At 42.9% G+C, this 15,564-nt stretch overlaps 2 protein-coding genes across 2 annotated transcripts in view; one reads left to right on the top strand and one right to left on the bottom strand.

Annotated features, from left to right (window-relative positions):
* Positions 1–15,564, bottom strand: part of ap1s1 (adaptor related protein complex 1 subunit sigma 1) — a 54,929-nt gene that overhangs the window by 26,784 nt on the left and 12,581 nt on the right. Inside the window, exons 4-6 of the mRNA XM_083789324.1 lie at positions 13,559–13,667; positions 12,616–12,753; positions 11,373–11,419 (exon numbers count right to left, since the gene is read on the bottom strand). Of these exons, the coding sequence (XP_083645450.1) occupies positions 11,373–11,419; positions 12,616–12,753; positions 13,559–13,667 (294 nt within the window). The remainder of the gene's footprint in view (positions 1–11,372; positions 11,420–12,615; positions 12,754–13,558; positions 13,668–15,564) is intronic.
* Positions 3,919–9,156, top strand: LOC310875893 (kinesin-like protein KIF11-A). The gene is made up of 3 exons (XM_083789325.1): positions 3,919–6,872; positions 7,146–7,285; positions 7,848–9,156. Exons 1-3 carry the CDS (start codon positions 6,726–6,728, stop codon positions 7,954–7,956), a joined length of 396 nt encoding a protein of 131 aa, XP_083645451.1. The 5' UTR covers positions 3,919–6,725; the 3' UTR covers positions 7,957–9,156.

The raw sequence follows: 15,564 nt of genomic DNA, 5'->3' as shown, positions 1-15,564 counted from the left end.
CCTTGTTCTACCCTGGTTCCACCCTGGTTCCGCCTTATGGCTGTGCATGTTGAGATCTCCCTTTTTGCTGGGACAGAGTTTAAAATAAGAATTGAATACACTGAATATCAATACGAAGCAACTGAAAAACAAACGGTAGACTAGTGGATGGGGAGAAAGGATTTTTGTTCAACCAAGAAACAGCAACCAATGGGTGCGAAGAGAGGTCCAAAACCACGACTTGACAAAGGGTCAATTTGGAATAATCTTAACAAATGGGTAAATGGCTAAAGAAATAATAGCATCCCTGTCTGACAAAAGAGTCCACCAGAGAGGGACAGACAGACAGGGGAGAAGAAAAAGACAGATATAAGCAAGGGGAGATGGAATGAGATGGAGGGATGGGTGATGGGGGCAGTGCCAGTGATTCATGATGTCACGTGGCGCTGGGTGGGTGACTCACTCACCAGCATGCAGCCATCTACTGCAGAACACCCTGCCTGCCTCCCCCACACACACACACACACACACACACAACCACATGCGCATACAGTGATTTAGCAGATGTGTCAATATATGTAGGCCTACATATCAACGCACGCGTATGTGCATGAACTTGTACACTGATGCAGAATAGACGCGCACACCCCCGTCTATAACTGGGTTTGTGGACAGGTGGGTCTTCACAGCAACTCTTCAAAGACACAGGGGAACAGTGAAGAGTCACGTTAAGCATCTTTTGTTCCCTTTCTTACATTTTTGTCTCAAATTCCATTTACAGCCGGCAGCCTTACGTGAAAACACAGAGAAATGCCTTTGATACGGCATTCAAGGGTAAACCCCCTCAATAGGTTATGCAAAAAATAAAAAAGCACCTCTTTTAGCTGAAACCTTGAAAAAAAAAAACATTCAAGAGCATATACTGTATAGCAGCATGTCAAAAGACAACACGGTCATTTACTTTAAAATGGTATTTAATGTCATTATAAAATTACATTCACACATTGAGTCCCTTTTGATGAACAAAAACAAATAAACATACAACAGTGTTCAACATGCCTCCGCTAGCCTGCATGTTATAGAGCCGTGTACCAACCTTAGAGTATATATCTAACCTTAGAGTATATATACTCTAAGGTACCAACACTTAAACACACACCCTGTCCTCAGTGGTGGAAAGTGACTACAGCGAGTACATTCTCACTTATAGGTACACTTTTGAGGTATTTGTACTTTACTTGAGTATTTTTAATGTCCAATACTTTTACTTCTACTCAAAATATAATATAATATATATAAATAAACTTTAGTTACTTTGATTATTATTACAAAACATACAGTAACCACTTCAGCCCTATATACATTTCGGCCATTTGAAAATCAATCTACCAGCTCACAATGCGTCGCAATGTACATTTTGAGTACATTTTGAGTTCTGAATTTTTATGCTTTTCTATATTGCAGTATTGATACTTTTCCTTAAGTAAAACAAGCAAGTAGTTTTTTCCACCACTGGTCGTCCCCCTCCCTCCCTCCCTCCCTCCCTCCCTCCCTCCCTCCCTCCCTCCCTTCCACCAGGCAGTCAAAGACCTTGTCAAAGATTATTACCTACAGTACAGTATGCTTTATACCAGTGTATTAACTCACGAGAGCCCTAAAGCGGAACGATCTCTTTAGATAGAATCATCTGAATCTCAATTACCATTTCGATTTTTCTTTCCTTTCTTTTAAGCAGAAAAGGAAGAAAGGAAAAGGAGACGGGTCACAAGTACTCAAAGAGGGGCATGGATATAACATGGATGTCACATTTAACCCTGGCATCCACGTTTTGCCAATATACATGCTTGTAGATTGGCTATTTTTGCCATCTGTAGTTTAAAGTAACTAGGTTGAAACAAACCCTCAGGAAGGGGGGGGGCTATAATAATGGAAATGTGCCTTTTTTAAAACAAAATAAGTTGAAGCAAGGCCAGCAGAAGTCAGTCAGGGACACAATCACAAAGCAAAACAGCCCTCAAAATAAAACAAAATACCTACGCAAGTTGTTCCCTCGATGCAGACAAAACACTTTTTTGGAAAAGTAAATGACCAAATGTACGAGGAATGTGTGAGCATTTACGCATTTGCATGCACGCATGTACATCATAGACTATCTGAAATGTCTTAAAGCTAATTTATACTTCATTGAAAAGTACTGTACATACAGTACTTTCAACTGAATAAATTGTAGACGCGGAATGTGTCAACGTTTCTTTCCATTCTTTTACGAATCAAAGTAATGCTGTTTTTGTTGTACGATAGTCAAGTTGTTTAAGTATAAATGTACTTTTAGTTTGCAGGAGCTACTTGCATAATTTAAATGAGTTTACTCCCATTCAAAACTATTTTGATTTCCTTACATGTCGGCATGTTGGACCCGACGCCTCAACAATCACAATCACAGATCGCACATTTCATTGAGCCCTTACTCGTGAAACATGAGTAAAAAATTACAGTATATTATCTCACACAAAATAAAAATAAAATAAAAGCTCTGAGCCTCTGCCTGAAGACCAAAAAGCGTATTATTATCTCCCCTGGGCAAGAGAGATTCCACTCCACGTGGGAGATCAGATCGGGCCACTTTGATTTAACACATTAAAACTAAAAAGGAAAGCATCCGTGTCTTTTGAGATTTAAGATCTCTTAAGATGCGTTGGATATTAAATTGTGAAAATGTATGCAAATCTTTAAATGGAGTATACTATATGTATGACCAGATTTGACTGAGGGGCACACACACACACACACACGTTGATAATGTTGCTCGGGGGAGGGAACACTGGAAATCTGTTACCCCCGCAACCCGATATCAGATAAGCTGTTGAAGATGGATGGATGGATGTTAGGATTTAGAAGACATTTGACAATCAGCCTCATGTCTTAATGGGTTAAAACGGTCCCACGACTACAGAAATGGCATGTCCATCCAAACATGTGTTAATCAAGGCGAGCGAAGACTGAGCTGTAATAAAAAATAAAGAAACGCCTTGGGGGTTTTAAATTCCGTCATTTACAATTATAGGAACAGCACGCACCTCATGCTGCGCACCGAAATAAGTAATGTACAAGCTCACAACAAAACATGGGTAGGCCTGTCACCATAATTAGCCTACAGAATGGCATGATTAGTTACTAGTCATATATCTGCCCTGTGTTTGCAATTTGTTTGTAGCCTCAAAACCAAACAGAATTGAAATTTGTATTCATATATGTTCCAATGTTCAATGCCAAATCGTTAATAGCAATTATATGTGACAATTTAAAAGTTGTGACAGCCCTATACAGTACATGGGTTATTTTCAGTGCTGCAACAGAGCTTAAACACTCCCCCAGGCACACACACACACACACACAAACACACCCTGTGTACACAGTCAAAACCATTCCGTTCCCAACACCCACACCCTTGCCTATTAATTATATCACACTTCAAAGCCCATGACAAAAGCTGTGATCAGGATGGAAGTACACACAAACACAAAAATAGATACAAAATACCCACCCCAGGACCATGAAATCCTGTATTAATTTGAAAGATTACTTCATAACAAAAGCAGCTGACGTTTTGAGGCAGCAGAGACTTTCACCATGACTGAAAACAGTGACTCACAGTAGACAGACGTTCTACACAGGGAATACAATTATAAATTAAGAGCAGCTTTTGGTTGCATTCGTTTGCCTCAGAATGTTTCCCGTATGTCAACACCAAAAAACGAAATAACGGATATTCTCTCACACACACACACACACACACACACACACACACACACACACACACACACACACACACACACACACACACACACACACACACACACACACACACACACACACACACACACACACACACACACACACACACACACACACACACACACACACACACACACACACACACGTAGCTCATGAGAAGTACTGATGTGGTTTATAGACAAAGAACAACTTTCATGTAGGAATATGGTGTTGTTCAAATGTCACAGGGTCCTGGCTTCGTGTTGGGGACAACATTGGGGTCTATGAAATACACCGAGAATGGAAATATAAACTCTGACTATAGAGCAGGCCTTTCAACGTTTAACCCATTCTGGGCGGGAAACACTTTTGGTGTTTACCCCTTCATGGACGGAAACCCCTTTTGGGGATATTTTGGGATTTTTTTTGAAAATGTTGATTTTAATTTTCAGAAAACATAGGTCAGAATTTAGAAGGCGTTTTTAAGAATCGGCCTCAGTCCTAAATGGGTTAACTACTAAAGCCGTATATGGAAACCTCTTATATCCATATTTTAATTAAATATTATTTTCGTAAATTATCACCCTACAGCACCAGACAAAAGCATCAAAGGGAGTAGATCTGAAAGCTTGAGGTTGTCGATCTGTCATCTTTTCGAATTTTAATCCTGATTAGTAACTGTTTTGGACATCGGAGGTTTACATCCGACGGTATAGTTGGTTGACTGGTGGTCCATCAGGGGTCTGTACTTTTTTCCCCCTCAAAACCAAATGCCATCATAGAAAATAGCAGATCTACTGTACAAGTTCACAATGCGACGCAACTACGCATCGAGTGAGCTCGTAGATTGGCTATTTTCTCAGTTCGCCCATTATGACATGCACAGAATAGGGACGCAAGGGTTTGTGTGGTTCACACTGTAAATCAATGTGTGGCACACGCACCGAGAAAAACGTTTGTTTCTCAATGCAGTACAATTTGAATGTCTTTGTTTTATCAAACCACTGTGTGTGATAATTAGCATATTTATTAAGTATGAACTAAAACAGCTTGCCGGGAACTTTTCCTGGCTCCAAATGAGGTTCATGTTAAATGAAGAACATTTATTAGAACTGTTCAAACTCTGCAATTGTAGATCGCAGTAAAAAAATAGCACTTGATAGCATAGCAACTACACACATCCTCTTAGTTATACACCATATAATAGTATGAAGCAATTAGATCATAAATAAGTCAAACACAGCAGTAGAATATGCCAGTACTTGGATAAAATACATAAAATAAAAAGCTGCAGATGTCAAGGTCAATCGGCAGATCAACTATGTGACGAGCGTTATTCGTTTACCGTGGTTAAAAAAAAACAGTAAAAAACTGGGCATTGCATAAAATGGACAACCCTCTGAATCAGTGGTTCTCAACTAGCAAGTAGCCTCACAGACTGTTGGAAAAGGCCGTAGACGCCAGTGCCCCCGTGTGGTGGAAGACCGCCGCTGCGCTGCTGAGCACATGAGGTATCCATAATATTGACAGCTGGGGAAGCAATTAAGGCACATGAAGTGAACTTTACTGCATCCAAGCGGTGTGATATGTGTGTATGTCTGACAGACTGTGAATATGATTAGTTGTGAAAGTTATTAGTAGTTGTTAGGTAGATATTAACTGAAGAATGGTAGGTTTATAACCTCCTGCAAATCTACAAGCTTATAAGATCAGCTATTTCTACATGTATACTAGCTTACTAGTATACATGTAAGTATTACATAATTATATCAATTACTTTGTACATTTCAGTTATTTGTCATATCTAAGCCTAAAAGGCTTCATATGTTCCAATGTCCAATGCCAGTAGTTAATCATGACCATTTTGAGTGACAATTAATCGTCAACTTAAAACTGTAATTGTGACAGCCCTACTAGTGCCGCCGGCCCGGATATGGTTTCCGGTGTGCTGCGGGAGATTTGTGACAGTTTGTGTGTTTAATAGCATGGTCACTAGAGAGGACTTTGAGGTGTTTATATGGACTAGAACGAAGCCTGGTCTGAATGCGGGAGCACATATAAATGAGTCACCACCCACCCAACTTCTGAACAATCACATGAACATCTACAGTAGGGGGTGCAGGATTGTCCGCAAAGAAGTCCTGAGACCTGAACGTAAACATCTCTATATAATCTTGTCTCTTAATCTACATATGCATACATTACGTATGTACAGTACAGTATGTCTGCTCAATAATAACTGAGCATTTTGTGACACTCCAGTCACCTTTCATGGTGGACAATGAGGCCTTGATATGGATGTTGTTGTGTCCTTGGTTGTCTGCCTTTCTAAAAACGGTAGGCATCCCAAATGGCATTCTTGTCTGTGAATACGTTTTAATTATTCTAATTATTTATTATTATTATTATGATGAATTAATTATTATTTAATAATTTAATTGATGTACAATGTACCTCAAGTGTAGGTGTGCCACAATGAGCCAATATAACGAGCTCTTGTGATCAGACAGACAGCTGTGATTATTCTAATATATAGTAGCGTGCTTTTATTCTTATGCATTTGTACACCGAGTGGACAAACGGATACATTTAACACTGAGGATTTCACTGTGTGAGGTATGACACCAGCCAGGCTTAAATTGCATGTGAAAACGGCAACCCAGGGTATACTGGTTGCGTATGTTCTCCCACCCAGCAGGCAGTGGTTGAGGCTAATAGTCTTGAAAGAGCAGTCTGAGAGAGCAAACAAAATGGAGAACGCAGATCCACCAAAGTCGGTCTCTCCCTTGCCCGTGATCTCCACAGACAATAATGAAAGCCAGCCTGCCACAGAAAAGGCAGCGTAAAGGCAGAAAAGGCAGTGTAAGGAAAAAAAACAAAACAAAGGCCCTCGAGGAGACCGCACAACACAACTATTTTTCACAACTATTGATGTCTGGCTTCACTCCCTGTCATCCAATCAGGTGGAGGCAATGAAGGAGGTCAATATGTTTCTGACCAGTCATGTTCAGGCACTGGCTGAGCTGAGGACATCCTCCCTGGATGCGCTCTGTTCATTGGAGGCCGAACATGACAGTCTGTCTCAACGGATCCAACAAGAGTCAGAAACCCAACAGCTGGTATGCCACACACATTTTCTAATGTCCCTTTTTTGTAAAGCCTTCTCATTTTCTATGAATGCCTTTTTTTAGGGCGCCCAACACCCACAGCCAATTAAATCGGGCATTACTCAAACCCCAACCCCGGCCTAAACTTAACCTCTACATAACTACAAACTGAATATTTTCCTAATTGTAAGCCTAACCGATATGCAAGTTATGGGACTCGTTATCAGGAAATAAACTGGTATTGGTATCTATTTGTAAATGAAGCCCTTGTTCTGCTCCCAAAAGGAGACGGATCAAATGATCCAGTGTCTCCAAAGCCAGCTCAGCCTGCTGACCATTAACAACAAGACGCGCTTTGGCGGTCTGGCTACAGCCAGCAGAGCTCTGCAGGCGCCTGTGCAAAGCATGAAGGAAGCTATTTCAACGTGAGTAGACCACTACCTTCACTCCAACCATACAATCGCACTACACAGGGTTGCCAGTGTCATGAAATTCATGGAAATATATTGAAATGAGAAACCTTTTCCAGTCTATTTTCTTTTTCAAAAGATGTAAAAAAGAATCACAACTTTTCATCTATTTCAGCAATTTCATTTAGTTTGAATATTTCCATAAATTCATTAAAAAAAAACTCAAGGCAGATCTAAAAGGAGGAGGACACGTGATCCAATCTGTGGTGACGAACCGGCTCTTTCGGCTTCAGCCATTGGCTGGCGTGGATTTTAAAGCGAGGTTTGAATTTGCCCACTTCTTCTCTTCTTCTCTCTAGCCGAGTCCTAGCAGGCGGCTAATACAAAACACACATCGCAACGGACGGGCGTTCTCAAGTTCACAATGCTTCGTTTGTGAGCCTGTTGATGCCATTTTCACTCTTTGGTCCCGGGAAGACTTCTTGAGTCTTGTCTTGAGCTATAAATGTTTGGCAACCACTGGATGCCATGCTTATTATCAATCCAAGCCCAAACGCAATCGACCCTCTCTGTCCAGATGTTGCAGTGAAGCGGAGAAGCGTGTAGTGGTCCAGGCAGACCTCCTGTCCTCCACCGTCCCCTCCCTGGCCAACACTATCCGCCACACTGCCCAGGTGTTATCTTGATATGGATGTTGTTGTGTCCTACTGTCCTTGGTTGTCTGCCTTTCTAAAACGGTAGTCATCCCAAATGGCATCCTTGTCTGTGAATATGTTTTAATTATTCTAATTATAATTTATTATTATTAATAATTTATAATAATTTATTATTTCATAATTAAATTGATGTACAATGTACCTCAAGTGTAGGTGTGCCACAATGAGCCAATATGACGAGCTCTTGTGATCAGACAGACAGCTGTGATTATTCTAATATATAGTAGCATGCTTTTATTCTTATGCATTTGTACACCGAGTGGACAAACGGATACATTTAATGCTGAGGATTTCACTGTGTGAGGTATGACACCAGCCAGGCTTAAATTGCATGTGAAAACGGCAACCCAGGGTATACTGGTTGCGTATGTTCTCCCACCCAGCAGGCAGTGGTTGAGGCTAATAGTCTTGAAAGAGCAGTCTGAGAGAGCAAACAAAATGGAGAACGCAGATCCACCAAAGTCGGTCTCTCCCTTGCCCGTGATCTCCACAGACAATAATGAAAGCCAGCCTGCCACAGAAAAGGCAGCGTAAGGAGCTAGAGGTGGTGGTCAGACCAAAAGGTAGCAGCCACCGTCATAGGCATCTACTGACTACTGTATCTCAGCCACCGTTCCAAAAGCAGGCGTGTCCCGGCTGGGACGTAAAAGGCAAGGTCTGACATGCCAGTGCACATGCCAGACCAAATTCAAATGTTACAACCAAGACAACATGCCGCGTTGAAGGCAGCAGTAACCGAGAGGGTCAGCGAGATTAGGGCACTGCAGAGTCAGCTCGGCGAGTGTGAGGCGGAGCTATGGGTCCAATCTGGGGTCAAAACTAAAAAGCTGATCTCAAAAAGCATGATTAGCAACAACAATGAGCTACAGAGACGGATGTTGCACAAGGCCATAGAGAATGGTCTCTCTGACTCCCTCTGAGAAAATCAGGAAAGAAAGTTGCAATCTCTAAAGCTGTCGGCGCCGGCGGCCAAGTGCAGTCTGACTCAGGCTCAGTTGTGCCCGGATGAAGCTGGGCGCTCACCAGGAGACTGTAGCATGCCAGAAGGGATGAGCTCCACTTTGGAGAGAACCTGCACAACATCATCCAGGAACTCAAGGGGCAACATCAGGGTTTTCTGTAGAGTTCGACGTTCTGGTGGCCACATCCAGCACCCCGCTCGTGACAACAAGGCCCTGATTCTGGCCAGGAGTTAGGAGTCCCATACACGCCGAACAGAAGATACACTAATGTTTTGACCAGGTCTTTGCCAATGCCCTACTAGCCTCGGAAACCCAGACGCTTTTATTTCCAGGGAGAGAAAAAAAGTCTGGGTCCGAGTCCACTTCAATTCGGCATAGAGTAGTGCAAACGTCGATCACTCTCTGCTGATTTCTGATCGTCTGCACCATTGTTAAATTGACGCACACACACACACACACACACACACACACACACACACACACACACACACACACACACACACACACACACACACACACACACACACACACACACACACACACACACACACACACACACACACACACACACACACACACACACACACACACACACACACACACACACTCCTCTCTCTCTGTCGCTCTAATTCATTGGGTAATTAATTCATTACCCAACTTCAAGACCACCATAAAAGGACACGGAGGCCGACAAGCAGACGCAGAAGAAGAGGCTTGCACTCAAAGAGCAACTTTGACAGGTTAATAAAGTAATATTGTGTCAAATAATACATATACTGCGGGGACGGTTGACTGCATGTCCAACGCAAAATGCGAAGCCTTTGTACAAAGCCAGTTGGGAACCACTGGGGGGCGTCTTATTCCAACAATGCATCTCATCCCGTATCAAACATAGCTCTAGATCTAACCTCAGGTTCCACTAACTAAAGAGGTTTTGACAGTCTGCGCTTACGCAACCCTTTGTGTCCGTAGTACCGATGGTTTAAAAGCAAAACAAAGCAGTGATAAAAAAATGACGCATTTCCATTGCATTGAACCGGCTCAAATCGACTGGCTTTGTTCTCCACCGCATGTAGTAGTGCACCCTCAGCGTAGCCGTTGGTCACTGCAACGACCAACCCTCTGCTGAACCAGTGATTCTCAAGCTACCTGGCTTTTGAAGATTACGTCGTATGGTTGGCAGCCAAGTCTATGGGATTTTTAATGTGTGTTTAGAGCACTTATGACGTAAATGTTCTGTCACCCAATTCACCCAAAACATACATGTTGTAACCGGGGGTCATATCGATTACAGAAATGAAAATCAACATTGATTTAAAAAAAAGAGCGTTCCCATAGACGGCATAAGCCAGCGAAATTTCCGTAATCAATTCTTATTAAAATAGGCATCAGAGGGAGGGTGTACGGGAGAGAGAGGGCGTATGATGATAAGAGTGCCCCGCACTTACACGGGTGTGATTTTCTTTAATTAGATGCGTTTAGAACGAAGCCATGCCATTCTTTCGAATTAATGTGTTGTAAATGTTATTGGAAAGTCGAGTCGGTTCTATGCAATGGACCACAATGGAAATTAGCTCTCAAGCCATGTAGTGTTTTATCCTGTTGACAGATATGTACAAATATATGGTCATATATATATATATATATGTATTTTTTTCTTAATAAAAACATCAATCAAAAAGCGCCATAATAAGTGTGGACCTGCCAGTATCCATGGTTAAAATGTTTACCTCACTTAAAAGTAGCTGTAGCTGGACTCATCCATCCATCCCTAAAAACCAGCACATACCAATGACGCACAACTCCATGAGTTACAACTTGCAACCAGGCACAGCGGTCTAAATGGACCTGTTGCAGGTCGTTGCGGTTTTGGGATTCTGTTCCAACCGGTTGCGAATTTCAACTTGTTGCGTTGCGAATCATCGTTGTGGACTGGGCTTAAATCCCCCGCCCCCAAATCATGAGAATCAGTCCCTCCCCTCCCCACAACCAAACAGCACACAAAAAAGGCCATTTCGCAGCCTGTACAGTGTACAGGGACGTGCACAGTCACACATGTACAGTACAGTGCGAAACTGGCTGGCTTTGCCGGTCCTATTGTTCCTCTTCATCAAGTAGAAAGTGTCTCGTCTCCTGCTAAGACTTTGCATCTAGACACACGCACAAAGTCTGAACCGTCTGGAAGGCTCTACAGTCCTGAATTCTTGTCTGCCCCCCCGTCCCCCCTCCCCCTCCCACGCAGTACCAAGAGCCGCAGATAAAGCTGCGTTTGATTCAATATATGCCTCCCCTCCCAGCCATCCACCTCCGTGTGCGTGGTTTCTGTCTCAGGTTAAAAGGTGTAACTGCTGTCTGTGTGTGTGTGTGTGTGTGTGTGTGTGTGTGTGTGTGTGTGTGTGTGTGTGTGTGTGTGTGTGTGTGTACTATGCCAGCCCCATCTCCTCCAGCACACTCCTTGGTGACTCGTCTTCCTGTAGGGGAGACAGAGACACAGGACAAAGTAAGAGAGGGAGGCAGACAGGGAAGATTGAATACAGAAATGAAGAACAGCAGGGAGACTGAGTGAGCGCAGCATGTCTGTCAAGAGACCTATGCGTTTCTGGGCATAGAGGGGGCGGAAAAAACTTGTGCGGGAAACAAAACGCAGACTTCCTATTGGTTCACCAACTTATGAGGCCGCCTCCCCTGTAGAACGCAGCAGTATCACCAAATCGGTCTTTTATTTCTGGATAATGACCGCTCCGCTCTATAACAGACTTATCAAACCCTTTAGAGCACCTGCTGTGCCCCGCTGATTTACTGCCGTTTCCAACATGACAGCGCCACACACACACACACACACACACACACACACACACACACACACACACACACACACACACACACACACACACACACACACACACACACACACACACACACACACACACACACACACACACACACACACACACACACACACACACACACACACACACACACACACACACACACACACACACACACCAAAACATTGCTCTCAAAAAAAATATTGAAAACATTTGAGCGAGAAATAGACTGTGCTGCAGCTGGGCAGACGGAGGCCAGCACGACACTTATGGAAATACTTTCATTAACAAGCAAGGAAATATGAGTTGTTTTGTTGTGTTTTGGGTCAATTTATTAATTGATGTATTAAGTAGCCGTGTATATAAATCACCTTCCGGCTGATTAACCACCTACGCTGCCACACCGGTGGTTAGTCGGTGAGGGGCGCTCTCATCATCGTACATCATCATCATCTCATTCCGGCCAAAAACAATTTGCGTCCTCACCTTCGTCATCAAGGTTTGTGTCACGCAATGTTTACACTCAAAATTGTCCATTCGTTGACAATGGCATTTAATGTTTGCGTTTACATACACCAAAAGCTGGACATAGGAGGGGCTAGAAATTATTGTTCATTTGCAGGAATATAGAGCTATTTAACACATTAACCAACCAATATTGCTTTCATCACTCCTAAAAAGACAGGTGGAGAAAGGTAAATTCATGAGAAACTTAAAGACAATGGTTACAGTATGACATATTTGTAATTGTGAATTCTCACAGGAATTGGAAATGACCTCAGGAACTGGGTGGTTTTGGCCGTGTGTGTGTGTGTGTGTGTGTGTGTGTGTGTGTGTACCTCTTGCAGCAGGTCAGCTTGTTCGATGGCTTTGAGGACGCTCTTCTTGGACGTGTCTTGGATCTCTCCTCCCATGAGGAACTCGTCCAGGATGAAGTAGGCCTTCTCAAAGTTAAAGATGATGTCCAACTCGCACACCTACGGCAACAGGACACACACAGTGCATATAGCGTCAGGGCTGAAGCCTCTTTCCAACTTGAATAAGCATAAGCACGCGCACGCGCTTATGTGAGAGTTCTCAAATTCTACCCGACCTGCCGTTTTTCCAGGTAGGTGACAATTTCGCCAACAAATACAAACGAAACTAAAATGTTAGGGAGGGACTAATGGAGAAGAGATCCAGTATAACTAAGTCATATTATGCTCGGTTGTATGCAGGTGTCACATTCCAAAAAAAGCAGATCTACAAGCTCACAACGCGCCGTTGTAGATCTGCTATTTTCGGCATGCAGATAAGTTAAAATCAGACTAAATTCACTGTAGATTTTTTACACTAAAATCTTATGATATTGAGTCAATTTAAACTAGACTAAAATGTGACTAAAACGAAATGACATTTTATTCAAAAGACGATGACTAACTAAATTAAAATTAGCTGTCAAAATCAACACTACTTTAGTGGTGAAACAGAGATGCAGCAGGTGCCTGCAGCAGTGAAGAGGAGGTTGAATGGGTTAGTGGTGGTGAAACAGAGATACAGCAGGTGCCTGCAGCAGTGGAGAGGAGGAGGTTGAATGGGTTAGTGGTGGTGAAACAGAGATACAGCAGGTGCCTGCAGCAGTGGAGAGGAGGAGGTTGAATGGGTTAGTGGTGGTGAAACAGAGATACAGCAGGTGCCTGCAGCAGTGGAGAGGACGAGGTTGAATGGGTTAGTGGTGGTGAAACGGAGATTCAGCAGGTGCATGCAGGAGTGAAGAAGAGAGGAGGAGGTTGAATGACTCACGCTGCCAAAGTATTTGTCCAGGAGCTCCACAAAGCGATGGATGACCTCCAGGGTGATCAGCTCGTTGTCCTGTTCCTCCACCGCACAGCAGAAATACAGACTGGCATACCTGCACGCACACACGCACACACACACACATTATTAGTACACGATCCATATCTATCGTCATCTATATTCTAATCTACATCACCGTTTCCCATACAGTGGGTCGGGGCGCATGTTTGGGTCCATGGACCAACGCTGCAGGGCGTTGTGGGCTTGTAGATAGGCTATTTTCAAAATGTTTGCTTCTTTCTTATATTAAGCGACAATTTTGGCCAATGTCTGTTTTTGAGTGGTGCAACCACTCCTACAACCAGCAATGTCCGTGCCCATGTGTATCCGAGCACGAGTATATGACTTATTAGTACCAGTAGGGGGCGCCAGAAACAGAGAGATAGTGCTGCTCTGTTGCCTGCTAATGAGAGAGAGAGAGAGAGGTGAGGTGGGGGGGATTGTACCACTCAGTTCACACGGGTGTGATTTTTATAGTATAGTTTGTTGATTACTTTTGATACAGTAATGTTTTTATATTATCCCCCCCCCCCCCCCCCAGGTATTAAAAAGGTCTTAAAAGTCTATCACTTTAACTGTCATCTGGGGACCCCCAAAGTTATTGTGGACCACCCCGACCCACAGAGTTTCAGAACGGAGAGACTGATGAATCACTGGATCGCTTCACAACACTCCGCCTACGCCACCCTGTACACTGTGTACAGGGAATCCCTCTGTACTCTACTAACAACCCACACTCAGAGTGTGAAAGGCTTGCCGTCTTGTTTGCCTGCCTCTGCATTCTGCTGACAATAATGAGCAATGGCACAGAGAGCGAGAGAGAGAGAGAGAGACAGAGAGAGTGGCGTTCCTTTCTACAAACAGCAGTTATGGTAGAATAGATCAATGCTGGAGGCTGGAATAGTGGGGTTTCACACCCTGTGTGTCCGCCCACATTCATTACACAGCTGTATACTGTATACAATACATAGTTTTATTGATGTCTGGGAGGGTGACATGAAGACTAAAGTAACACAGGCTTTTATGAGCATGGGGGCAAACAAGCTTACACTAAATCTACTAAATACACACTCACATACTTTACTGAGGGTCTTTAGTCAATGCTCTGGTGCCCCCCAGTGGTCAAATATACTAATCAAATTACTAAAAGAAATTGCTTGTTTAATACTTGTGCTTAATTATACTGCTTAAAATATACTCAGCTATTAATAAATCTTTTGATCAACCCCATTAAATAAAACTATTTTTACCAATGAATGTCCAAAACTGTTCCAAACATTCCAGGACTCCTTGATAAATTCCAGGACTGGAAAATGTTTTTTTAAATTTCAAAGTATTGCCAGGAATTTCATGACGAATCCTGTAAAATGATAATCTGAAACGTGACCCAGATTTGGTATTACAAACGATATCCTTTCACACATTGAAGCCCATTGACCATGTATATGCAGGCCGCGTCCATCTTGCCAGCAAGGTGCAATTTCCCATTGACAGCCCATTCATCCAACCAAATCTGATTGTATTAAACGTCAAACTCACCAACATTGCAGTGAGCTAGAATCAAAAGCATGAGTTCTCGTTTTTGCAACTACGCCTAAACCTAACCTCAGTAAAACAATGCCTAAACCTAACCTCAGTAAAACTATGCCTAAACCCAACGTTAACCCTAACCTCAGTAAAACTATGCCAATCAGACGTGTCTATCTTAGAGGTGTGGTGGGATTCATAATCAAGCATGGCTGACTCATCTACGGGCCCTTGTGAAATTTCCATTTAACCCATTAAAACCGGGAAAGCATCCCGCAGCAAAGTGTAATTTTACATTACATTTTATACTTTGGCTATTCTTGAAAGGAATAGAATACACCCGCACACTGTGTATTTGCTCGGTACATGAGTATTTTCTTTTTAATGCAATGTTTCGGTCCCTCCGGACCTTCTTCAGGCATACT

This window comes from Protomyctophum parallelum (genome assembly GCF_964188405.1).
Source record: "Protomyctophum parallelum genome assembly, chromosome: 18".
In the NCBI taxonomy this organism is placed as follows: Eukaryota; Metazoa; Chordata; class Actinopteri; order Myctophiformes; family Myctophidae; genus Protomyctophum; species Protomyctophum parallelum.
This window is presented reverse-complemented; position numbering and strand designations above follow the sequence as displayed.

What these genes read in the sequence shown, in the direction of transcription:
- LOC310875893 (XM_083789325.1), top strand. Translation starts at nt 6,726, where the DNA reads ATGAAGGAGGTCAATATGTTTCTGACCAGTCATGTTCAGGCACTGGCT. An exon ending in AGTCAGAAACCCAACAGCTG is followed by an intron (nt 6,873 to 7,145) that starts GTATGCCACACA and finishes TGCTCCCAAAAG; the next exon opens with GAGACGGATCAAATGATCCA. An exon ending in ATGAAGGAAGCTATTTCAAC is followed by an intron (nt 7,286 to 7,847) that starts GTGAGTAGACCA and finishes CTCTCTGTCCAG; the next exon opens with ATGTTGCAGTGAAGCGGAGA.